At 42.7% G+C, this 25,759-nt stretch overlaps 1 protein-coding gene across 1 annotated transcript; it reads left to right on the top strand.

Annotated features, from left to right (window-relative positions):
* Positions 1-1,257: 1,257 nt before the first annotated feature.
* On the top strand, positions 1,258-25,759 carry LOC116059295 (dynein assembly factor 5, axonemal). The gene is made up of 13 exons (XM_031312278.2): positions 1,258-1,827; positions 2,345-2,529; positions 2,648-2,772; positions 3,020-3,138; positions 5,148-5,380; positions 5,744-5,968; positions 10,236-10,379; positions 11,900-12,068; positions 15,810-15,957; positions 18,820-18,970; positions 20,670-20,826; positions 21,133-21,324; positions 25,154-25,759. The coding sequence occupies exons 1-13, from the start codon at positions 1,290-1,292 to the stop codon at positions 25,300-25,302; spliced, it is 2,535 nt and encodes an 844-aa protein (XP_031168138.1). The 5' UTR covers positions 1,258-1,289; the 3' UTR covers positions 25,303-25,759.

Below are 25,759 nucleotides of genomic sequence, written 5' to 3'. Positions count from 1 at the left end.
GGATTTTTCCAACCCAACCGTTGGATTTTTCATATGTCCTTATTTATTCCAGCACTATTTGCACTAAATGTATTCTTGTTTACAGTTTACAATATAGACACTGTAGGCCTACATATGTTTATGCTTGTCATATAGCCTTCAGTTAATACCTCAGCTTTTCCTTGTTTTTAGCTGTGTGTCTGTTTCTATCTTCCCTACTAGAGCAACAACTGGAGTTAATTCCTTGTATTTGTACACATACTTGGCCAATAAAGCTGATTTTAAATCTGGTTCTGATATTTAATTTATTCAAGATTGTATTTTTTACAAATTGTTTTTCCCAATATGAAACTCTTAACAGCTTTCTCTACACTGTCAGGAATAAAACTTTGGTTTAGGCTAGTAACCCTAAATTATTTTTCGTTTACTTGAGCCAATCAAATCTATCATGTGTATGTTTAACTGTCACAAAACCCAGACATTTTCAGATTTTTTTTTTAAACATGACCTCATGTCAATGTTCATAATGGTTACGGCCCTGAGATCAGATAATGGAACAATGGGATATTCATCATGAGTGCGCTCGCTGAGATATAACAATGTTTCTGATTCACATCTGTGAGCACATCTGGGTTTAACATTCAACCTAAAGCACAGATTCAGTCACTATTTTAATGTCAATGGACCAACCCTGACAAGTGCTGTCGTGTTAATAGATTATGGCTACTGTATACTGTGCAATATCACTGAACTTTGGGCATAGTGCCAGACTATGCCCTGGAGTCAGTGGTGGGGGCCACATGTGATTTTAGGGGTACCAAATATATTAAGCACAATTGTTGTTTTACAAAAGACTAACGATACACATATCAAACAATATTAAATAGTCATTCAGTGTTAATGTACATTTTATTTATCACTGCACATGAATAATATCCACTCTTTGGGGATAAAGATGGGGTTAGAAATGTATGATCATGTTTGCCACAGTTAGGGGGGGCAGAGGGGGGTCGAGGCTTTGCAGCAGCAAGTTTGGCTGACTGCTTTAAAATAAGAATTATTGTCATTTAATTCTCAGGCGATTTGGTGTTAATATTGTTGCAAACATAAAACGATTGTTTTTTTTTATTTTTTAGAGCTTACAACTGATTGAACTTTGTCAACACAAATGGGAACATTTAAAATGGGAGAGCGCTTGATACAGGAGAAAAATGTTGTGAATGCGAATAAAGTTTGAGATTTTGAATCGGAAGCTATCGTAAAGCAGCCGTTTGTTTGTCGTGCTGCATGTTGTCATAACGACAGTCAAGATGGCAGCGATGGCGGCTGGAGACGAGCATGCTGTCTCTGAAGTTTTAAGAGGACTCGCTCGACATTTAAACTGTCTAAACGAAGACAACAAGGCGACAAGAAAGAGGGCACTTGAGCTAATCAAGAGAGAGACAATAGATAAAGGACTTTCCAGCAGCGTTTTACAGGAGGTTTTCTCTGTCCTCCTCAAGCCTCTCCTCAAATGTCTGTCAGACCCGATGGAAAGATGCAGAGAAACCGCCATAACGATGATAACAGAGTTTATTCGCTCTGTCCCCAAACCGGAGGAGTCGCTGCTCTATCTCATGCCATGTCTGGCTCAGAGGCTCGGGGAGAAAGAGATCCTGGAGCCGGCGGAGGAGCTTCGACTGTCGGCCGTGGAGATGTTGACTCTGACTGTGGAGGTATGCGGGAAGCATTTAGCGCCGTATCTGACCGAAATGATCAACATACTGCAGAGAACCATCGTCGACCCTTTCCCAGATGTCAGAAGAGAAAGCTGCAAATGCACCATAAACTTTGCAAAGTGTATGCCAGGTTGGTGAACAATGCTTTGTTGTTGAAATGGAGTCTGCTGTTGTTGCCATGGTTTCTAGGCACGCAGACGTGTGTGCGACAGAAAAGCTCTCTCTCTCTCTCTCTCTCTCTCTCTCTCTCTCTCTCTCTCTCTCTCTCTCTCTCTCTCTTGAGAAAGAGAGTTGCCTGGCCCACCTCTACAGTTGTATTGAGTGGCTAAAATAAATATCGAGGACGTTTAATTTCAGCTACTGTTTTTTGTGCTAAAACACTAGAATTGCTTCTCGTCAATCAGTAACGTACCAAATTCCATTTACTTGCCTGTCTCAACGAGGGCTGCCTGCAACTAACAAATAGTATCGATGAATCTGGCTTTTTTTGTGTGCGCAGCGTTTCCCAACCTTTGCATCAATCACATTTTAACCCACTGTCACCCATTACAAATGTCTATCCCAGCATATATCTAGTCTCATATCTCAATAGTGATTTTTCAACAGAATTGAATGGACTGAAATGCATTTCATCTCTTTCTCTTCAGAGCACTTTCACCTGCAGGCTGAGAGTCTGGTCAAGCCTCTCATGCAGACTATTTCTCATCAACACTCCCGGGTACGAGTGTCTGTCATCGAAGCCACCGGGGCTGTCATTCAGCATGGCACTGGGAAAAACGTGGATGACGTACTCTCTCACCTGGCACAGAGACTGTTTGACGACTCACCACAGGTTCAGTTTAAAGCAACTAAGCGGTGTTACAAGTCCCACTGTGTGCCATTATATGTACTGCTTATGAAGTTATTCATGCTCAATTCTGCTTTCTCTATCTTGCTTTCTTTTGTTCCAGGTGAGAAAAGCTGTGACTTCAGTCGTTGGTGATTGGCTACTTCACATGAGAGACAGATACTCTTATTTCCACAAACTCATCCCACTCCTGCTGAGCGGTATCACTGACGAGATCTCGGAAATAAGGTAAAAGCAGACATTTGTCATACTTTTTTTGCTTTATAATACAGTGTAACACAATCGGCCATGTATATTCTTCTGGTTTGTATACTAATATTTTACAAATATCTCACAAAGGATTTTAATGTTGAAAGGAAACATCACATTAACGTCTACATTACCACATATATGTAAAATGCATTGCATATAATTGACAACAGTGACAACGCTGATGATCGGGACGATGCTCTGTGTTTGCACTCCCCTTCTGCAGACTTCTAGCAGCTGATTTATGGAAGCAGGTAGGCACCCAGTGGGAGAAGGAGAATGAGGACGAAATCAAGGACAAGATGAACTTTCTCCTCACCCCACCTCCCTTCTACCCACCAGGAGGTCAGTCACAGACAGCATGGTTTATTCGATCTAGTTATTTGGTCTGGTTATCAAACTATCAACGGGGTCAGAGAAGTCTTATTAATATGCTGTGTGAGTTGCTGGCATCAATCATCATCAGCGTCCCATTTAATTTGCTAATAACTAGCTGATTGGAAGATGCATAGTTTTAAAGAGAATCATTGTTTGAGTCATTTTATTTAATGTGCAAGTTTGAAGCAGAGTGGCTTCAAAATGTAACGTTCTAACCTGAGCAACACATCCTACAAAAGTCAGGGCTGTTCCTGGCTGTTGAGGAACAACATGTGCAGCTGTGACACACATACAGTACATCTGTGCAGGAGAGTTTAGAGAGTGGAGGATTGGGTGGTAGCTTAGAGAGATAATATTACTACTGCCACACAAAGCTCTTATTACCATTCATTATTGATATTTTTCAACAAAGCAGCGATGAAAGGACTTAACTGTCTAGAGACACCCCTGATGTTTTCCTGGTGAAATAAACTTGGCAGGAAAATCCTTGATTATAGCTTAGGCTATAGGGGTGTGCAAAAAAAATCTTTTTTTTGTATTATTATTATTTTTTTTTAATTGTATGTCTACTGCAATCACATGGGAAAAGTAACTACATTTACGTACTGTGAATCGTTTTTGAATCGAGCATCGTTTTTGAATCGAAAATCGATTTTGAATCGAATCTTGAGCCGGAAAATCAATATCGAATCGAATTTTCTGAATCGTGCACCCCTATTAGGCTATCAGCTCAGACTTCCTTACATCCTGTAAGATTATCTTATTGAAGGATTGATCTAGGAGAAGTCTAAGGCATGGTGTCTGAATTCCAGTGTCTACAATAGAGGAAGATTTCCTGCTGGTACTTTGGCTTCACTGGTCTCTCACCATGTCTAATAAAAGCTTATAAATAATAATAAATATAATCTCTTCACATGTTGCATTAAATCATCACTGTTTATTACAGCTGTCCATATTTATAACATACAGTAAAGGGATGTTGTGTATGACATCTTAGTTTTCAGGGTAGACACTGGCTTGTTAAGATAGGTGTCTGCCTCGGGGCCGGGAATGAGTGAACCTGAACATGGTCACATTAGCTTGCCTATAGGGCCAAGCTCAGTGTGTGTGTCTGTGTGTGTCAGGGGTACAGTTCCTAGGCTTTGCATTTTGGTAAAAGATCCTATATGTGTCCTACAGCTACACATGTGACAATATGGTTGAATACAGGCTCTGCCTGGGGACAGGGATGGAAAGGAAGAGGCTCTCTCGCCCTCACCGTCTCTCTCTTTCTTGCCATCATAACTCTGCTGGGCTTCCCAGTGTGAAGAGGTCACAGTCAGACAATAGAGAGACAACCAGAAAGGGGCTTGTTTTGTCTTGTCCTGGTGTGTTTCTCTGATTTATATCTGTCTTCCCTTAGTCCTCTCTTCCTCGCTCATTAGTGTGTCTAGAGGAGAAGAAGAATAAGATAGGCCAGAGAAATAGAGAGAGAGGAGGAGGAAGTGAGGGTTGCTAGACTTTAAATGTGGAGGGCTATTTGAGAATGTGTTTCACCACAGTCCCTAGTGGGGAAATGTTAATCGTAAAAGGTTATAGGTAAAATATGTGATAAGTTGGAAGACAGTCGGCAGACATTTGAAAATCTGTGAATCAGTGATATTTATTGTTCTGTAAATCCTGTTTCTTAGAACTTGTGGAATTTTGTAATTTATATTGTGGTAAACTATCTGAAGACTCATAAAAGTTAGATAAATAGACCACACACTGTTATAAACAAGGTGCTAGGTGCTTGCTGGCTATATCTATATGTCGTTGAGATACCTTTTATTGAGAATCAACAACTTGGGTATCTCTTGGAGATTGTTCAAAGTCATTCTGGAAAACAAAGTAATTTACTAACTGATGACAGACTGACAGATAATGAATTTTTCAAAAACTGATATCTAACAGTAGAAGAGTATGAACAGATTAATGTTCTTCATTCTCTCCTCCAGTGGAGCGTCCAGGGCTGGGCTGCAGAGAGCTTGTGGTGAGAAACCTGGGTAAGCTGGTGCCGGCCATTACCCACGACATAACCGACTGGCTGGTGCCCACACGGGTCAGGACCTCTCAGCTGCTCTCCGTGCTGCTGCTCCACGCTGAGGACTACAGCACCCAGCATCTGCAGCCTCTCCTGGCCACCCTCCGACAGGCCTGCACCGACACGGAGCGGGACGTGGTCAGCAATGTGAGTCCCAGTGAGAGAGCTAGTCATCTGATCAGCAGGATGTTATACATCATACTGTTTTTCCTTTTTTGGATCAGGTCTGGCATTTAGTAATGCGTGATCTCTGCACAGATCCAATAGAATTGTTTTGTGATAAGTCACTACCAGACAGAATCATTCCAGGACACATCTGTTGAGCTTTAGACTGGGCCGAGCAGGGCTCAAGGACTTGGGATGCACCTGTTTACATAGGAGGATTCTGTAGATCTTTGATGTGTGGGAGATTAAAAAAAGGACTTCCTGTGGTTCTCGTCCTCCTTTACGCCCCCTCATGCCTCTGTCTCTCTTCACCCTCTTCCTCTCTCTCTCTGTACCCACATCTAGTGCCTGGCAGCTGCTAAACTGTTGGGGACCTTTGTCCCTCCTGTCGTCTTCCTCAAGCTGCTGCTGGATCATGTGAGAACCCCCTCCTTTTCCTCTCACCCATGGGCCCCCCTCATGGTGCTGACTGCAGTGCTGGGAGGCTGCTCCAAAGCCCTCCTAAAACCACATCTCGAACAGATCGCCAACACACTGACCCAGCCCGACGTCTGTCAGGAATATCAACAGGTCAGCAGAGAGAAGCTTGGGTTTGATTGTGGTTGACCTGTTTTTAACTTATTTACCTGAGATTGACTGCTCTTTGCCTGTAATGCCAAACTTCCCCATTCACACGCACTACACCGCCACATCCTTCTTCTGTTGCTAACTCAGTAGCTGCAATGGAGTATGAGCACATCAGAAGTTCACTGTGGGAGGGGAAAGAGTTGCCGGTTGAAAATGTTAACACATTAAAGTCAGACTTGTTTTGATGCCCGGTTTGCCAAGTTTTCTCTGCACTCATAGGTTGCCCCCCCCCCCCGATCTGTGTGCACCAGCTGTTTTTCTTTCCCAGTCTTGTTAAGTGATCTTGGCAGTGTCATAGAAGGTCATTTTCTTTCTACTCTTCCTGTGTACATTTACACTCTTAATTTTGGCAGCGACAGTGCAGCAGTCATACTGTATATTTGTTGTATATTATTTGTCCCTTATGGAAATGGGTTTCGTGATAAGATGCCACATCTTTTGAAAGGGCTTTAGTTGAAGAGCCTTCAAGAGTTTTCAATAGCACTACTGTACGCGATGAGTTCAGTGAGTTCGCTGTTGAGTAATTCTCTAAACTGCTGACACTGCTATAGTGACAGTCTGGCCACATGGTGTTTTTCAAATCTAACATTACAAGTTTCTGATCAAAACGACTCTGAAATGTGCTCACACACTGTTGCACATATCTTTTTATTTTTTTATTTTTTTTTTTTTTTACAAATCTCAGCAATTATTACAAATGTTTTTTTAGTTTCTCTGCAAACAGTCTGCCAGTGGAAAAATCCAATCAAGTCCGAAACAGACTCTTCCCCGCTTCCTTTTCTCTTGCACCAAATATGTTTCCCTTTCAGAATCAAAATAACAGAGTTATTTTCTGATCCTGCCGCACTACTGACTCACCTATACCCATGACCCCACCCCCCTCCCAGTGAGGCCTGCAAGAATTTCTTCCCTGGGATAATAATAACAAAAATCTACTAATTTCACGTGACCCCTGCATGACTGTTCTGACCCCCTCTGAGCAGACGAGGCAGGGTTTTTTAATTATTTTTTTTTATAGCCATGTGTAAGGTCTCGGCACCGGACTGTGGTTCATCCACGGCATTAAAAGAATCCCTGAAATTTCAAAGCCTGCCTGGTCAAGGACGGTGATAAATGGCAGGGAAGTTGACCCCCCTTTTGTCTTCCCTGGTGGCTATCCGGCGGGGTCAACCAGGGAGAGGACTAACAGGACGGTACAGTGGTCACAAGTCGCACAGATGTAGGCAGACCTCTGCTTCCTCTCTGTCTGTTTCTCCATCTATCTGCCTCTGTCATTCTTTCTGTCTGTGTTTCTGACGGCAAAGCATGGAGCGTTGTGATCCAATAGCTCAACCAGACAAAGCACCTGCAACATTCTTCGACAACAGGCAGGGTTCATCGCAGGGAGCAGGGCCAGATCACTGTGTAGCTGTAAATAACACCACTGGAGACAGGAGCACCTGCATCCCTCTCTCCCTCTTTGTGCTGTGCTGAAATGCTGACCCAGAATATTGTGCACTCCCTTACCTCACAGTTGCTCAGTTTGAAGTGTTGGTTAGCCCTTAGATCCTTATGTACTTGATAATGGTTTAATTACCTGCTGACACACAAACAACAACGATATGGACGTAGCATCTTAAAAACGTACAAGATATGTGCATTTGGATCCAACTTGACAGAGTTATGTGCCACATGAACCAAAGGCAGAAAGGAAGATAAAGTGAAGTTTGACTTTGACAAAATGAGGCCTGTTAAGAAATGAAGTATAAATCATCTTCAAAGTGAACAGAGGCAGGGGGAACTGCAGGGCTCCATGGGGAGTTTGGGGAACAAGATGAAGATTTGGAAAGTGATATATGATATTTCTGCGCAACTTAATCTCACCAACTCTTTTAAGTCCCTGTGGGGGAAAAAGGCGGCGTACAAAAATAAATGACATGCTTGGTGAAAAATAAAAATATTGGTCATAAATTGAAGATGATGTCAAGGGTTTGAGGGAAAATCAAAGGCGAGCCAGTGGTTAGAGAAGCCATCGTGTTCTGAGGTTCTGTAGTTTATATATGGTGGTGTTTGCTTATGAATCGCATATGGGATTCATTTTAAAGGGGTATTCCACAGAGGATTAACAAACCCCTAACATCTCACACACACACACACACACACACACACACACACACACACACCTACCTTACATCAGCTGAGCGTCGCTGTGTTGTGGTTTGCCATGGTGACGGGGGCATCGCAATATCTGCAGGGCTAGAGTATAAAGAGGGGGCCTGACAGTGAATTAGCAGGCATATTTACAACCAGGCTTGTTAACAGTGAATATGCTGTCTTGGTGAAACTCTGTAAAAAGTACCTGACCTACAGTAGCCTTGAGGAACAGATCAGCAGGAGAGCGGGTGGAAAAGTAGGCTCTGTGTCTTTTCATCTTGTCTGTGCATGGAGAACCTTTTGCACGTGTCACAACGACCAGTATTCTGCTGAATACACATACATACTGCCATACATCAGCGTGTCTCCTGCATGCCTGCCCTTTGTCATGAATGACAGCTGCATATTGCTCACTGCTCCACTGAACGACAGATGAAGAGAGGAGAAGAAAGGCAGCATAGCAAACTTTACCTGACTGCGAGGGGTCGGCATCCCATGCACCGCCTGTGTTTGTTTTCCTGTTGCCGTAGCAACATCAGTAGCTGTTGGGGGTGGGCTCCCCACTGGATAGGAATCCATCGCCTGGCTTATGGCTTCTTAAAGTGGAGTCGTGTGTGTAATTGATGTATCCAGTGGTGGACAGATGCGTACATGCACTGTGTAACGAGCCCCCGGGAGCGTGCCCAGGCCAATGAAACCAGGTGTATCTCGCCTGGCTCCAGGTGTCCACCTAGTCATTACACTGCACCACTTTTTCCGCTCTCCCTCTTTCTCTCTTGTCCAGCCCTAATGGTTGTTTTCTGTGCATGTATAATATGCGTGTCTGTGTATGTGTACGCTAATGTGTGTGTCTGCCACTGTTTGTCACGTTATTTCCACTACTGCCTTCCTGGAGTTCCTGTAGTGTTTAAGTGCCAGCAAATGGCTTGGCCATAGGCAGGGATTTCCCACATCAATGACTGTGTGAACACATTCAAATGAGTGCACAGTGCAGTGGGTAAGCTGTTTTGGGTCTAGGCAGCTGAAGAAATGAGAGCAAGTCATGGTTGTTCAGGGCTTGCATGGATGTTTAGTCTCAGAAAAATGTGTTTACACACTTAACTAACACCCTGGACTCAAGATATGCATAACAAGCTTTTTTTCAGTGTGTGCTCAACACTCAATTGCAAAATAAAAACATTTGCACATGTGCATCGCAGACTGGAAGTCCCTTAGCTCTCTTTCCTCCTCACAATTCCTGTTTTTTTTTTTTTAACACGGAGGATCTTTTCTTGGCTCAACACCTGTTTTTCTTTCTACATTAATGCCAAGCTATGCTGCACAATAGCTACTATGTAATAGCTATTATGAAAAGATAGTACGCCCCCTAGTGATAGAACTCTGGTATTTGTTAGTCAAAGCTCAGTGAGTGGGTGTGTGTTTTGAGTAAGGGAGCGTATGTGGAGGTTGCATTGAGTATTTCTTGCTCACACACACACTTGAGTGCCCCTCACCACCCAACTCCTCATCACCAGACCAAAGTAAACACCCATAGGGCACTTTACCAGCTCAACCCTCCACATACAAAAAAACACACTCTCTTTCTCACACACACACACACACACACACACACACACACACTTACCTTACCTTCCATCTCCCCCTGTTCTTATCCAGCCCTAATGACAGGCTGCGAGAAAACAGGAAAAGAGGCCATGATCCCAGTGATGGCATAGAAATTAGCCTGAGCTGCAGTTCTTTGTCTAAACATGAGCTCACCACACCACTGGCTGACAAGTGACAGCAATCTCACACACATTCATGTCTGGAGATGGAAAGTTCTCACTCTGAGTTTTTGTATCTTGTCGTTCACTCAGTTAAATTGTGTGTAAAATAAGAGACTGTGAGGTTTTTTTGTGATGCTGTGCTGTGGAAGAGAAAGGGGAGTGAGAGCAGAAAAGAGAGATTGAGAAGACTTGATGTGCAGTGGGCTTCATTGATAGACCGAGCAAACAGTCAAGGCAAATACTTCTCACAGCACTCACATCTGCTAGAAACCAGACAAGACAATCTTATAATACTTCTCCCTCTTTCCCAGGTTGTGTACTTGGAGCAGTTGTTGGCCTGCGTGGATGTGCTGCTGCGTCAGTGTGAGTCAGACCACCGCTCAGTCAGCCTGCAGCTGCTGCAGGTGCTGGTCACTGTCCAGAGCCTCTCCACCGAGCCACATCTCAGCGAAAAGGTGAGAAAACAGTTGGTAGATGCAATCCTGTCTGCAGCTTTGTTTTCATTTTGTTCCACGTAGAGGAAGCATATCACCTTGCCCGTGTAATTCTTCAATTCTACTTTGACATGGCCCCTTTTTTACCCCAATTTTAGTTTTCCATCCTTTTTTATTAGAAAGGTAAGCAGGTTTTATGAAGCAAGAGAGCTATTTGAGGAATGTCAGCATTTTGTACAAGTTCAAAGTGGGCATGGTCAACTGTATAATTATCCACTTAGCCAGGGGAGCTGAAATTGCACCTTTGGAGTGGAACTTTAAATCCAGAACTGGGTGAAAGGAGGCGGGTGAAAGGTGGAGAAAAAGACAGACAGACAGAAAGAGAGGAAAAAACAGAGAGCGATGAGTTGTGTTTCTTAGCAGGTGTGTGTCATCTGCCCAGTCCTATTTGTGGCTCCATGACGCCTCCTCAGGCCTCAACAGCCAAGTAATATGCAAGTAACAAGCTTTCATGTTGTGGTCAGCCACAAATGCAAAGGGACAAACAAGAACAGTGACAAGTGAAGCCAACAGTATCTGAGGCCAGAACGTCGCCTTACTGCTCGTCGCCGTTGGAGGCTAATGACAAGGAGAGGAGCGGGAAGGGACTGGCAGCGATGCTTACCAGACACCACATGGGACACCAGTGTGTGTGTGTGTGTGTGTGTGTGTGTGTGTGTGTGTGTGTGTGTTTATGTCTGTCTGCAATGCATTGGTTTATGTTCAGACAGGGAGCAGTGTTAGAGAAGAGATGAGAAGGAATGAATTAAGAAAAAGAGAGGGAGGGTGAGAATGGCCTTGGGCATTCCCGGACCCAGAGGAAAAGCAGAACTTGTTTTCCCAGAAAAGGGGCACGTCTTTCCCATCAGTGGACAGCTCAGGGTTGTCTAGCTTTCTTCAGAAAGGGCCGATCTGTGATTCAGATATTGTCTCTGTCCCTGTCCATCCCTGAGGGACTATGAAGGGAACTATGAAGTGCCCTAAAGGTCAATTCCCCTGCCCTAGTCAGCTAATTATTTACTCTCCTATCTCGTGTGTGTGTGTGTGTGTGTGTGTGTGTGTGTGTGTGTGTGTGTGTGTGTGTGTGTGTGTGTGTGTGTGTGTGTGTGTGTGTGTGTGTGTGTGTGTGTGTGTGTGTGTGTGTGTGTGTGTGTGTGTGTGTGTGTCTCTTCCTGTGCCTTCCTGTGCCTTTTGTGACATCCTGTGTATCTGTCTGGTTGTGTGGTTTTGTGTAAAACCTTGTCATGTCTGCAGTGTTGTTCTTCCCATGGTTTCACATGATTGTTTTGAGCCTCCCGTGTGAGAGTGACCCAAAAAAATTCCTAAAATTACAAGAAAACAGCTGTGATTTCTGAACTTGGAACACAATGCCCTCTGCTCTTCTTCCACAAAATGTTTTGTGTCTCTTTGTCTTTTTTTCTCTAAAATCTTTATGATTTTATGTTAAGATTGCAAAAATGTGTTGACATAATTTTTGTTCCTCCTATCCCTCTCTCCCACAGGCCTTGGAGAGTGTACAACTCTTGTGTAAGGTGCAGGGCCTGGATTCAGTGATGGAGCTCTATAGACAACATATGGGCCAGCTGCTGGACTGGCTGTCTGCCTCTGTCAACACCTGGTCCAGTTACTCCCCACAGAGACTTCAACTGCATATCATAGTCATACAATCAGGTGAGAAGTGAAGCCTGAATATGCACAAGACATTGCCAAATTATACAGCAGGTGCTGAATTTTCCACGTATAGACGCACTATAATGGTCAAAAATATACAGTAAGGTTTTGAGAAATTGGCCTGTCAAAATACCTGTTAATGATGGGAAAATCACAACATCAGTCATCAGTCTGAACATGCTCTTTGGGTCCATTTCACCTTAGCACATCGGTGAGACTATATAATCTTGATCATGTTTTATTAAACATTACTTCATGGTGTGGTTTGTGAAGCCATTCTTTCCTCAACTTGTTCAGACACATGTTACATCATATTTTAAACGTCAAGCTGTTTGTCCTGTTCACACATGATCCATCATCGAGGCAGCACATCAAAACCAGCAGCTGTCAAAACAGCAGCACAGACTCTCTCAAGTACAAAGAATCCAGATAGTTTATTGAAATTGTTTGTAATGTGTCCGGATGTATCATTTTCTAGTACCCGCACTCATGGAAGCAGCAAAAAGCGTATTCCTCAGCCATGTTTTCATATAGTCCCACACTGCTCCTGAGAGATATATGGACATATATTGTGTATATATATATATATATATATATATATTATGTGTCAATGGTGGTGGGAGCAATTGTCAGCACCACTTGATGGATATGAGAGCTGTTAAATGATGAAATATTTAAGGTTAAAATGTGTATGATTTATTGCTTGAAGTCCCAATGGATGCATGCAGTTCCATTGTTGTTGTCCAAGATGGATGCCCATATCAATGAGCGTCTCAGTGGAACGAGCAAGACACAGTGGAAGAATTTTTTTCTGTTACCCAATCAGAGAGGCTCATGGTCAGATACACTCACACAGAAAAAAAAACAGGGCTGTCATTAGCACCAGTTGGCTTACTGACTTTTGTAAATCCCTGTCTCTCTCTATCTCTCTTTGTGCGTGTGTGTGCGTGCGGCACTGGGTTAAAAAGCTGTGACCCTGTCTTTGGTGCTGAGACTTCCCGTTACCTCCCTCTATACCATATAATCCTCCATCATCAGCACCTCCATGTGCCACTCTTTCATCTCCATCTCTTTCTCCCTCCCTCCCCTGTCTTTCTAATTGACTGGGCAACTGGGTACCCCTCTAATCCCCCCCCCCCCACACACACACTCACACACACACAGATTCTCACACACACTCCCACGGCTAACTGACCAGTCCATTCTAAGTCCACTCGGTGATCCCCATGCAGGTCACTACATCAAACGGCACCACAGCCGCCTACTCTTGACCTTCCCCTGGATCAAGGCTACTTTGAAGCTGTGTGTGTGTGTGTGTGTGTGTGTGTGTGTGTGTGTGTGTGTGTGTGTGTGTGTGTGTGTGTGTGTGTGTGTGTGTGTGTGTGTGTGTGTGTGTGTGTGTGTGTGTGTGTGTGTTTTATTTGCACATGTTGAATGCTGCTCTAAGCTTCCCTAGGTTTCATTCCTACAGATGTGATCTTTGGTCTTTTAATAGGACCCAAGGACTTCATTATGGGCAGCGAATAGAAAGCGTGTGGCTGCTTGGTTTGATGTGTACGACGGAGCGTTAGGGCAACATCAAGGGAAAAAAAAATAAGGAGGAAGATTTTTTATTTATTTAGCATTTTGAGAATAATGTCGAGAATAAAGTTGAAATGTCGAGAAAAAACTTGATATTTCAAGAATCAAGTCAGACTTTTGAGAATAGCCTAAACCAAACTACTAGCTTTAACTATAGTCTTCTACAAAATGCCTTGTGAAGGCCTATATGAACTTCTGAAATTATACTTCAGAATCGGTTTTAATAACAAGGAAATTATTTCTCTTTTAGCGCATAAACACAGTATGGTGATAAGTATTAGGACTTTGAAGAGATTGTGCCGAAAATTGCGTCTATTCAGAAGGAGAAACCACACAAACTTGAGGAAAGAGATGGCCGTATTCCTGCAAACTGAAATGGCTTGTAATGGACAGATGCAAGGGTATCCATGGTTACACCTACACACAATACAGAGAGGATATGTTGTATCACAAGACACAATAAGACAATTGATCAAATTGTTTGATCCTGAAGGAGTGGGGCTCAGGCGAGCGCGGCACTCCAAGGTTGTAACCCATAGCCTATCTATGATGTTGCCTACATGGCAGCTGGCATGGCAGACAGTCCCTCTAATGTGATTAAGTGATAAAGAAGTTGAATTTATTCTTGTCATTTCAACTTTAATCTCGACATTTCGACATTATTCTCGAAATGGTAGTTCAACTTTATTCTCGTCATGTTGACTTTATTCTCGCCATTTCGACTTAGTTCTCGATATTTCGACTTTATTCTTGAAATGCAAAATAAAATAAAAAAATCTTCCTCCTTAATTTTTTTTCCCCTTGATGTGGCCCTAATGCTCCGTCGTAGATGTGCACATGATTCAGGGAAATTGTCCCTCTGCTAAACAATTGACAGTAGATAATTTGACAACTGAGAATTGGTCATTTTGCTTGCTCATCAGCTCCTCACACACTCCATCTGTTTGTTGGAGACAAGAATAATTATTGCTCTTTCTCACAGTCTTTTGTCCTTCACCTCGTGTGAGAATGTTTGATCCATTGTGTGTAGACTGGAGAAATGTTCCTCTCTCTGTTTCTCTGTCTGGGGTTTAGTGCCTTGCTCAAGGACAGGATGCATGCTGATAGTTTCTCTTAGCCATAATGAGGTGTGTTTGTCTATGTGTGTCTCTGTTAGTGTAGGGAAATGTCCTATCACAGCCTTGTCATATCCGTAGTCAGTGTGCGGCGAACTGCAGACGTCTCTTCCAACACCTCTGGTTAAACGACACAACCTTTGATTCACACAATCCCGTCAGATAAAATAGATCTCTCTCTCTGTTTTTCTGTTCTCTTTATGACATTGGCCACCACCCTAGGGCAGTCTCAGGATTTCCTCTGTCTCCTCTCATGTCTGGACAATTCAGAGTCCAAACAGTACACTTATCACTCATTACACACACACAGATTACTATATATAGCTCTGTAAACATGCAGTCAGACAGAGGGTGTGTGTGGGTATGAGTATAACTGGGAATACTTGTAAGTTTCTCTTTTTCTTTTTAATAGACACTTGTATAGAAACGCTCTGTCACACAAAGACCTTTTTTATGTCTCATTTCCTCTGAGCTCTGTGTCACTGTCTCACCAGTCCCTTGAGGTCTCAATAAGCCCTCTGGTCAGTGCTGAACATAAAAAAGTCTTAAGTCTGTGTGGGCCTTTTTCTTGTTTAGGATTTGACAGTTGTTCTGAACAAAGAAGAATTAAGAAAATGCATAAATGAAAGTGTCTTCGCTCCGAAAAGGGAACACTTGAGTCTTTAAGGATAGGATTAGTATTTAGTGGTTAGGCTGAAAATGAGTGGTTACCAAATTCATTTAAGTCATTTGACTGTTGACCCAGTAAGGTGGCATAGTTAGGAAAGAGTTTAGGTTCAAGCACTGCTGAGGTGACACTGAAGATAGCTTTGAACACATTAAGTTCATATTATTATATTGCAGTAGTAGGGGCACCTGGTGGCCTTGTGGTTAAGACCCATCCCATATTACTGCAACGTTCCTGGTTCAGTTCAGGCCGGGGACCTTTGTTGCACGTCATTCCCCCTTTTCTGCCCCTATTTGCGATCTATATCTACTGTATGTTCTGTAAACTGTCCAATAAAGAAAACTGCGTAGTAGTAATGCAAAACTGTGTGTGTTATAGGTCCAGTGATTGGGGAGTTTGTGAGCCAGTTGATGCCTCTGCTGTGCAGCTGCCTTCAATCGGACAGAGACCTAGAGATGAGGATGAGCATCTTCACAATGCTTGCTAAGTTGCTACTGGATGCATCCAACACACTGGATTCCAAGGGGTGAGAGGGGCACATACTATGCACACATTAAAATACTGATACAGACACAGAGCAAGTTATCTTATGAAACAAAGACACACACACAACTTGTATATTGCAGGTACCTATTCCTGTATTTCATCACTGCATGACGTTACATTGAGCTTTAGCTGTTTGGCATTGTCTAGCCTGAGTTTTCCCAGTCATCGTTATTAGCACAGCTCATATTTTTAGACTTAACCTCACATTAACCTGCAAATTAGTGCCACGCCCACAAGGGACCATAATTAGAAACCCACACATACAAACACAATTGTGTTATTTTCATGAGGTCATTGTAACCCCATCAGCTTCTTCAGGACTTGCGGTTGATTCAGGCAGGGTCATATGATAGATGATAGGGGTATATTTCAGGCATGACGCAGTTCATCATACTTCAGAAATTATAAAGCACTTTACAAACAAACTCATCAAATAGACTGTAAGGAGTCCCTTTTGAGTTAACATTGTCTCTTTGGGAGTATCAATTAGACTAACTCAAATTAGTTATTCACTTAGCAGCATGCCTGGAGAAGGCAAATGATATCTGAATCACTCCTCTGTGATTTAATAACACCTTTGAATGGTTATTGACTAACGAATTAGGAAGGATAGGAGGGATGTCTGACACCCAGAAAGGAGCTCTTGTTTGTGGGTTTGTCCGTCCGTCCGTCCCCCCCCCCCAAGCCCAAGCCCTCAGCTGTGCAGCCTTCAGGCCGGGCTCAGAGCTCTAATCTGAGGGAATGCATTAAGCTTGAGGCCCTCTTTGGGTCCCAGCGATCATAGCAGCTGCTGCTGTCGATCAGAAAGACAAACCACGTCCATGGGGTTGCCATGGAGACATCTGTGCAGCGTGTAACTAACCCTAACCCTGCAGCCAAAAGGTCCATAAGGGTTGGTAGGTGTTTCCATTGGTTAATAGGAGGGATCGTTTTTGGCATGAGCCTGGCAGCAGTATAAAGAATATAAGACAAAATAATATCCTTGTCAGTAAAAAATGTTTCATAAACAACAGGAAGTGTTCTTTAACCAAAACATTCTGCCACCTTTGCCAAAAATATGGAAATTGGAACTTTGCTTTCAGCCTTCATCAGATTATTTTATCCATAAATGTGTGTATTAAACAAAAGGAGCCTCTGTCTCTTCCCCACTCCCAGCGCGGCCACCTGTGCTGCTAACTGCTTCTCTCATTCCTCAGCTATATCTCCGGTAATCACAGGACCATCAGGAGACAGAAATCATGTTACACCTTCAAAAGGTTTCAAACAAATGCTTAACTTACAGTATGTGGGGCTGTGCGGTCTGCCATAATATTTCCATTCATACTCATCTTATCCCTACATTCATGATTTATGGCCTGATCTTTTGCTCAGCAGTTTGTAGCGCCCCCCCCCCATCACACACACACACACACACACACACACACACACGCACACACGCTATATGTCATCAAGAGGACAATGATAGGCATAGAGAAACCTCATCTTTTTGTTCTACAACCAAAATGACATAATGACAGATCCGCTATAGAACAAGCAGAAAGGGAAAGTGTGTGCCCAAGTCTTTCATCTACACACACACACACACACACACACACACACACACACACACACACACACATAATGTCTTTGTTTCATGTGGATTTGTGTGCTGTGATTAAAAAGCTGAATGTGAAATTTAAGTAGAAGGTGATGTGTGAGAAATTAAAGTTCATCCTCTTTCCCCTGGATGTGGCAGGCAAAAATCATGCACCACTTCCAAGGGAAATAAGTGTGTGCTTTCATGCATGTGTGAACTGCAAAAGGCATCTGTCTTTAGTCTTAATTTCAGCTTTCAAGACATAAAACAAAGAAAAACAACTGCTAGTGGAGTGAGATCTTCCGCTTATCCCGAATGAAGTTTCCCTTAAAATTTCTATATGTCCTGTCAGTAACAAGACAAAAGGAAGCAGATCCAATTGTGCATGTGTCAGAAATTACCCTGAAACGAGAATTCTCCTTAACGTATTGGCAGATTCTTTAATAAGTTTTAAGAAAGTATGATTTGAAGAAATGAGAAAGGGATGGACAAAATAGTTTAATACATCATCACAATAATAATATGGATATCTTCATGGACAACAGAAATTCGTAAAAGTTTAGTATTTAGTTTAAATTTCAGCTGTAAATGTTCTGCTGTGTTGTGCTGGTACAGATTGTTGTTTGCTCTGCAGTTGCTTTGTGACCAACACACGCACAGACAGCTCCAGTGTGGAAATGTGTTACTGTGTGTGCACAGACATAAAAGTCAAAGGTAAAGTCCCACTCTTCTTTTCCTTTGGATATCATCCCTGCTATGTGGAAAATGTCTTTCCATTTCTTGTCGTCATTCATGATGAGCTTTCAACACCTGTCAAGATGAATAGACTGAGCTAACAGCAATAGTACATAGTCCTGGCTGTATTAGTGGCGCACAGTCTCCCCCTACTGGCACTGAAACATTACAGCACATTTTATCAAATGTCATGACAAGTTTGTTGTGACACCAGCTAAACAGCCAGAGGCTAGAGGCATCTACCAGAGCTGGTGGAGTTGGTTTGGAGCAAAAGTACAGACTCTGGTAGTGTGTGAGAAGCTGTCAGAAGGCCTAAGCCAGAGTGGAAAAGAGAGGGAGAAGGGAAAGGAGAACACCCTGATGTTGTGTGGGGAAATTACTGCAGCCATTGTGTTGCAGTTGCATTCCCAACAGCCATCATTCACTTGTCCACATAATGGGCACTTGCCAATGGCCTTCTTCATGAAGCAATATAAATCTTTCTCTTGTCCTGTTCTGTCTCCATTTTTTTTTTTCTGTGCCTCTTTCCAGGCATTTCCGTGATGAGTCAGAGACGTTCCTGTGTGACGTCTTGCTTCCTAACCTGGTGTGGCGTGCAGGCCGTACTGCTGCTGCCGTCCGCACCTCAGCCCTCAGTTGTCTGCTGGCCCTGCTGCATGGAGGGTCCATTACACCTGGACAGGTACACCCACACATACAGTATGCTGTAAAGGCACATATGACACACTGGGGTTACATCTATTTCCACCTGTGCAAAGTGACCCATAAGCATTGGAAGCAAACACCGGATATAAAAGGTCTCCAGTAGTACGTACTCCTGATCTCCAATCTGCAGAAACACTTTTTATAGTCTCAGATATAAAGGAAAAGATGTGGTAGTGCATTCTTTTAATCTACCCGGAGTTGAAATTTACTTCAAACTCTCTGTTTTGTCCATTTCACATCAAATTAGACAGTCCCACTTGGCCATTTAGGAAAATATAAAATCTGCTATCTTTCTCCCCTTGGCTGGAGAAGAGTTGGCCACGGAAGGTAGCAGGTGTACATGGGGGCAAACGAGTTCACATACCTTTGTCCCTTAGGAACAATGCTTCCACTGTTTTGGGCCCTTGTTGTACATAGGAACTATCACCGGGACATGCCCTTGCACCTGCCTGTCAGAGCATGTGCCCAGTTGCAGTATGTGTGCTCACAAATACACGCACATCTGGCTGTGTTTGCACTTGCGTGTGCAGAGTGACCAGTTGAAACCGGCACACACACCTCTTCTAGTCACACGTCTTTAACTACAAGGCAAAGCAAACAGCTGTGGGACAATGTGAGTGCGTGGGTGTGGGTGTAAGTGTGTGATCAAACTTTTACTATGTAATGGCACCCAAACGTCCTCACAAGAATAGAAAATTTGGAAAAGTGGTGACTAAACAGGTCTCAGAGTTTGGGTTCAAAATTAGGTTACAGTAGAGATGAAATAAACAAAATATCCTGATAAGTATAACAATAGAAGGTTATGTGTGTATTTCCACAGCAAATCAAACAGCCTTACATTTGAGGGACATTGTTTCCTCACTATTCCCTGTGAAAACAATTAGCAGCTCTAGTTACACTTGGCACCCTCAGATTGTCACTGATGTAATGCCGGATTACTTCCCTGCCAAATTTTCCTCCTCTTTGTCTCATTCCCTCCCTCTCCCCTCGCTCCCTTTTTTTACTGTTTCGCCTGCACGGTTTCAATAGCAAACAGACGGAGTAACAGAGGTTTTAGCCATTACCTCTTGGCCTGTGGGTCTGCTCGCTCAGCCTCACCTTGTTTGTCCATTTCCTCTGTTTCTCATCTGCTGGTGTGATGAAAACAACGTCTTCACTGTACTTCTAAAGTTGGGCTCCAGGCCCATGTGTCTGTACAAACTGATCCAGATCTGATGTGAATCTGTCATGCTTCAGGTGATATTTCACTTTGGTACAAAAAAAAAACACAACACAAATAATCAAAGAAAATTGTAGAAACTGTTATTTTGTCACCTTCACTAAACAGCCTTGTCTTTCCTAGTTCTCATTGTTGATAACTAAGTGGTGTAAATCAACTGGAAGTGCACATTTTAGACCCTTAGGTCCTGACTATGCAGCCTCAAAGCAGTCACTTCAGTAAGTTGCAGGTTCATGACTTCTAATAGAGGATTCTTGACTATTGTGAAAATCACATGAGAAACTTAACAAAAAAAGGTGTGTTTGTGTTGTAATCTTATTTTTAAATTAATTAAATGTTTAACTTGCCGGCTTGTCTTTAGTCGGTTTGAGTTGTGTTATACATATAGGCAGACTTGGATCTTGTCATATAACATTTAATGGATTTGTATGCTGGTCTGTGCATTTCCTGAGTGCAGCTGCTGTGTCTGGAGGAGAAACTGAGTCCCCAGGTGTTGTCAGCCCTGGAAGAGGACTCTCAGATGGGCAGACTGCTGGCTTGTCGTTCTCTGTCCGCCATACTCCGACTCATAGGAACCAGTCTGCACCCTGAGGCCCTTAACAAGATCTACCCCGGTAGATGAAGAACACACACACACACACACACACACACACACACAAAATGAATGTACAAAATGTTGTCACACTGCATGCTGAAATGTACATATAAACTTTGCAATTAATTCTGTATAATTACATGTCACAATGAGGGAAACATTTGTGGAAAATGTGGCAATAGAAAATGTATCCTGAAATTGGCAAAACAATGATTTATAATGAAAATAAAAGCTAAAAGCAGCTAACCCACTCAACATCTAAAATTGTTGAAATTTGTTTGTCTGTAATCTATTTATTGTGTGTGGGGGTGTCTTTTCTCCACAGTGCTGCTGAAGCGTTTGGACGACAGCAGTGAGGAGGTGCGCAGCGTTGCCCTGCAGGCCCTCGGGCTGTGGCTATCCAGTCTGACCAAAGACTATAACCCTGAGCTCTTTGCTCCTCATCTGCAGCTCCTCTTCCAGCAGCTCCTCCTGCACCTGGATGACCCCGACAGCTCGGTGCAGGACCAAGTTCTCGGTGAGACTGGGTGGGGGGTTTTGAATCTGCAACCTCAAAGACTGTTGATGGGTAGTTGATGGTGAGGGCTTAAGAGGAGGATATGCACATGACCTTATAATGCTGGGTGCAAAAATGATTAAGTAGTCTGGATCTTAGAAAAGTGAGCACAAATATTACTGTTTAAAGATTTACTCTGTGTGGAATGTGCAATAGCTTTTCCCTCAACTTTTTACGAGTCTAGACTATTAATCATAACCATAACTCTTGATGGGGAAAAAAAGCTAATTTTTTTCTACTTGGCCTTTAATGCGTTGTTGACAGTCCTTAATACCAGTGCTGATAAGAATGAGGAGGGATTAAATTATGCGATACAAAATATGAAACATCAGCATGTGCATATACTGTATATGACTTGAAATGATTATGTGATATGGACCTTATGACCGTGATTATCTGATAAACATGTTCAGCTGATACAGATAGTAAAGATGATGATGGTGAATGTGGGGTGACAATGAAAGCAGAGTTTAGCCGTGATGATCTGCAGACCAGCCTGCTGTGTCTGAGACACTCAGAGAAGGATGAGAGGAATCCGGGGTATCCTCTATCAAACACCAGACTATTGCCTGGCACGCTGCCAGCAGATTCCCCCCTGTCCTTTATTTCAAAAGCTCTCTGTTATCCTTCTTTTCCACACAATTTATCACTAAAAGCAGCTCAAGCAATTCCTCCTGTCAATGCAAGCCCATAGGGGCTGAGCTGTAGGTGGCCCTCAAGAGTGAAACACAAGATCCACATATGGATAAGCACCCACCTGAGAGAGACTTCACAGGTTAATATTTGAACCCTAATATCTGTATAACTCCCCTGCCAGTACACCTGGGGTAGACTGGGCTGTTTGTGTGGCAAATCTCCATCCAGGATCTTCCTCCAACACAGAACCGCTAATGACAACCACATGGGGACCTCCCGTTCCCTTTGCCATCTTTCCACATCTGTCCACACTTTCCCACTTAATCCCTTCCTCTTGTATCTGCCCGTCTACCTTCCTTCTCTCATACCCAGTGTTTTCTGTGACAGACCTGTAGCTTCACGGCTGTGTTTTATTGATGGATGAGTGAAAAGTCGGAGTGGCTTTTTCTGAAGTGTGTAACCAAGGCTCAGCTCCTCTGGACTTTAACTCTCTCCCACTCTCATGGATGTTAGCTGTCATTACTTTTGGAAAGACACAGGTGAGCCCTGATGCCTCAGCCAGCACAGAGAGGCCTCTCTACAGGATCTCTCGTCTTCATACGGCTAGAGGAGAAGACATTCACACACTCACAAGATGCAGCAATAGCTTCCATACCATGAATTCTAGCCCCGCAAGACAGCTTTTGAAAGCCTTCCAGTGACAACAAGCATTCCTGTTGTTGCAATTGATTATCAAAATGTCTGTAACCTTGACTTCAGAAGGCAGAATAACAGATGTAAATCAACTTTATGAACCAGCCTTAGCCCACATACTGTATGTCTGTATTTTTGTAGTTGAGTGATTTGGGGTGTTGTGCATATGTATTTTCAGGATTTGCTTTGAAAAACGATATTGTAATTCTGTATGTTCCAGTTTAAACATGAAAGGGATCAGAATGTATTAGCTGCCTCAACCCATGCTGGATATGATTTATATTTAACTCATGCTCTGGCAATTAGTTACACACCAAAACTGATACTAATAAATGAATGTCTTGTGATATTTCATATTTTTCTTATTGTCAACAAATCCCATGAAAAGACCAAAACCAACGTTGAATTGATCCTCCTTGCATCTATTGTCTGTTAGCCTGATGTCAAAGCCTGATGGATCTTATTCCTCTGTGACATAGAGCTCAATAGTCATCCAAAAACACATCAATGAGCCATACTGTTGCACTGGGTGACATGTTCTTTCATTACAATGAACTTGGGCTCTTTAGTTAATTTGATTAAATACATACACCGTCCTGCTGCTGTAACTACTCACTAGAGCACCAAACTCACAGCTGAAAAAAGTCCTCAACAAATACACTATTTACTCCTGTTTGAGTAACATTTGCTAAAAACGACAGTGCCAGCTGTTTTAGGAAATTTGGTACTCTTTAAGAAAAAAGTATATATATTGTGACCCATTTTTTTTTTTAAATGTACGTCTTTAGTGGGAACAAATTGATTTGGGTCTGAGAGTTACAAACAGGCAAAAAGTGTTTTAAAAAAAAAAGCCAAATTGTTGGTTCTGATCTTTTTGTGGGATTTGTTGACAATAATGGAAATAAAGAATATTGCAAGTTATTTCATCGTTATTTCTCAAGCTCAGCCGTTCTTAAGTCTGAAAATGTTGGATCACTAATGACAGAAATTTTATAAATTAAAACTGTTTATCAGCCTTAAAGAGTGTGTCAACTTATCTGTCCCGATACAGTGTAAAGATAGAAATATAGTCATTGTGTGCAGACCAGTGCTTTAAACTGTGATCTCCATGAGGTACAGTAGATTTGTAGACAGCCCAGAGTCTCTTTGTGAAATGAGATGACCTCAGATGTTGCTGAGTGATTGTCTGTATCTGACAGCACCCCTAACCGCCTGCACCGCAAATGTGGAAGCATTCCTCACTCTCATGCATGGCTCTGTTTGAAGCTTTCTTCTTTTCCTCCTTGTTCTCTTTCTTCCTCTTTGTTCCTTTTAATAGTTGATCCCATTCTTATGCTTCTTGGATTTCAAACGCATATCTCTGAGGTGGCTTGATGTGTGCAGCATGTCCTGACAGCATGACAGACAGCACCCCCCCATCCCTCTCATCCCTCCTTCTCTCACTCTCTCAGTCCTCCACCCTGATAATCCCACCATCATGGCAGCACGGCTGCTACCTGCTCAATCACACAGACTGTTGGCACGGGTATAACTCACTTCTTACAAGTCCTCATTGTTCTCCTTTAATTCAAGTCCCACCACCCCAGCTCCATCCCATCTGAGTACAGTATACACAAAAGCTAAAAATCCCCTCCATCATCTTGAAGATTAAAGGCAGGTATCAGATGATGAGTTTACATGAACAAACTGATCCAGAGTGACGGCGTGTCACCACTGGAACAGCACTTTTGTATTGTGGTTTTTGAAGCATTTACCCATTGACTGCAATTCAAGAAATTCAATATACCTCAGCAGAAGGTGTGGGAACAGTGGGAGGAAAATATTTGAACAGAGGATTATCGCCTCCCAGTGGAAGGAAAGGGTACCTGCACTTACGGTTTGTGAGTTGCAGAGTTGATGTAGTGTAGTTCATCACTGCCATCTGCTGGCTTTCTGACTTCTTTTGGACTTTGTCGATCTGCCTGTACCAGGTTAGAAACTAAGAACTTAATTTGAGATTCATAGTGACCTTGGGTTTGATGTGCTTGAATTTGAATTTTAGAGAAACTCTTCTTTGATTGTTGAAACCAATATGGATAATAAAAAGGCATCAGAGCAGGCATAATTAGACCATCAACCCCTTTGATACACTGAAAATCACAATCTTCAGTGCATGGATTTAAGTAGGTCTTAACTCTCCCCTAAAGTATTAAGATTAAAGGAATAGTTGGACTTGGTAAAAAGGCTTATTGGCTTTCTTTTGGAGAGTTGGATGAGAAGATCAATACCATTTTGTGTGCTTTTAATGTCAAAACTACTTTGCTTTGGCATGGAGGATTTTTATTATTAGTACAGATTGTTGAGTATTTGTGTTTTTATTTGAGTGTGTCCTCTTTCATCTCAGTGAAAGAGGGCAAACAGTGATCTGAGTGCTGACCCCTGTCTGGCTTGTGTCTTTGGTTTTGTATGTTTGTGTGTCCAGAGATCCTGAAGAAAGGCAGCTCGGTCCACCCGGCACTTCTGAAGAGGGAGGCGGAGGCAGTGAGAAACAAACAGCGGAGTCCTCTCTACTGCGACCAGCTGCTCCAGCACATCAGCTCAATTCCCACAGAGACCACAGCACGCATCTGAGTGACATGATCGTATAATAATACGATGGAGCATTTTTCACTTAAGGACTTGTTCCCCTTAAAATGAAACTCAGTCATTAAGTAGCTACTTGCCTTAAATGCAGTGTTTTGACCCTCATGTGGGTAAGTAGATGACTGAGTTCTTTCAAGTTTTAGGTGAACTTTTGAAAATGCCTTTTAATGCAGAATGTCTCCTTCACCATTTGTCACAACAGTTGCATGTATTCCTGTTATTGTTATCCTTTGGTTCCTTTTGTTTTAATGAGAACATTTACGATACCCTGTGGTTGTGTTTAAATGCTTTTAGCGATACACTCAATACAAATTCTTTGTGCATTCCTGCCTGCACCCAAACTCCCAGCACCCCTCTGCCTCCAGATGGTGCTGAGTCTGAGATAAGCTCATGTGATTGTTGTCTTCAGAATAAAAGTATTGGGGGTTTTCTTCGTTTTTTTGTT

This window comes from Sander lucioperca, chromosome 21, assembly GCF_008315115.2.
Source record: "Sander lucioperca isolate FBNREF2018 chromosome 21, SLUC_FBN_1.2, whole genome shotgun sequence".
Classification (NCBI taxonomy): domain Eukaryota; kingdom Metazoa; phylum Chordata; class Actinopteri; order Perciformes; family Percidae; genus Sander; species Sander lucioperca.
Note: the sequence above shows the minus strand (reverse complement) of the source record. Positions and strands in the feature narration are given on the sequence as shown.

Coding starts and splice junctions, on each gene's coding strand:
- LOC116059295 (XM_031312278.2), top strand. CDS start 1,290: ATGGCAGCGATGGCGGCTGGAGACGAGCATGCTGTCTCTGAAGTTTTA. Junction 2,530..2,647: donor TGTTTGACGACTCACCACAG/GTTCAGTTTAAA, acceptor CTTTTGTTCCAG/GTGAGAAAAGCTGTGACTTC. Junction 15,958..18,819: donor AACACACTGGATTCCAAGGG/GTGAGAGGGGCA, acceptor GCCTCTTTCCAG/GCATTTCCGTGATGAGTCAG.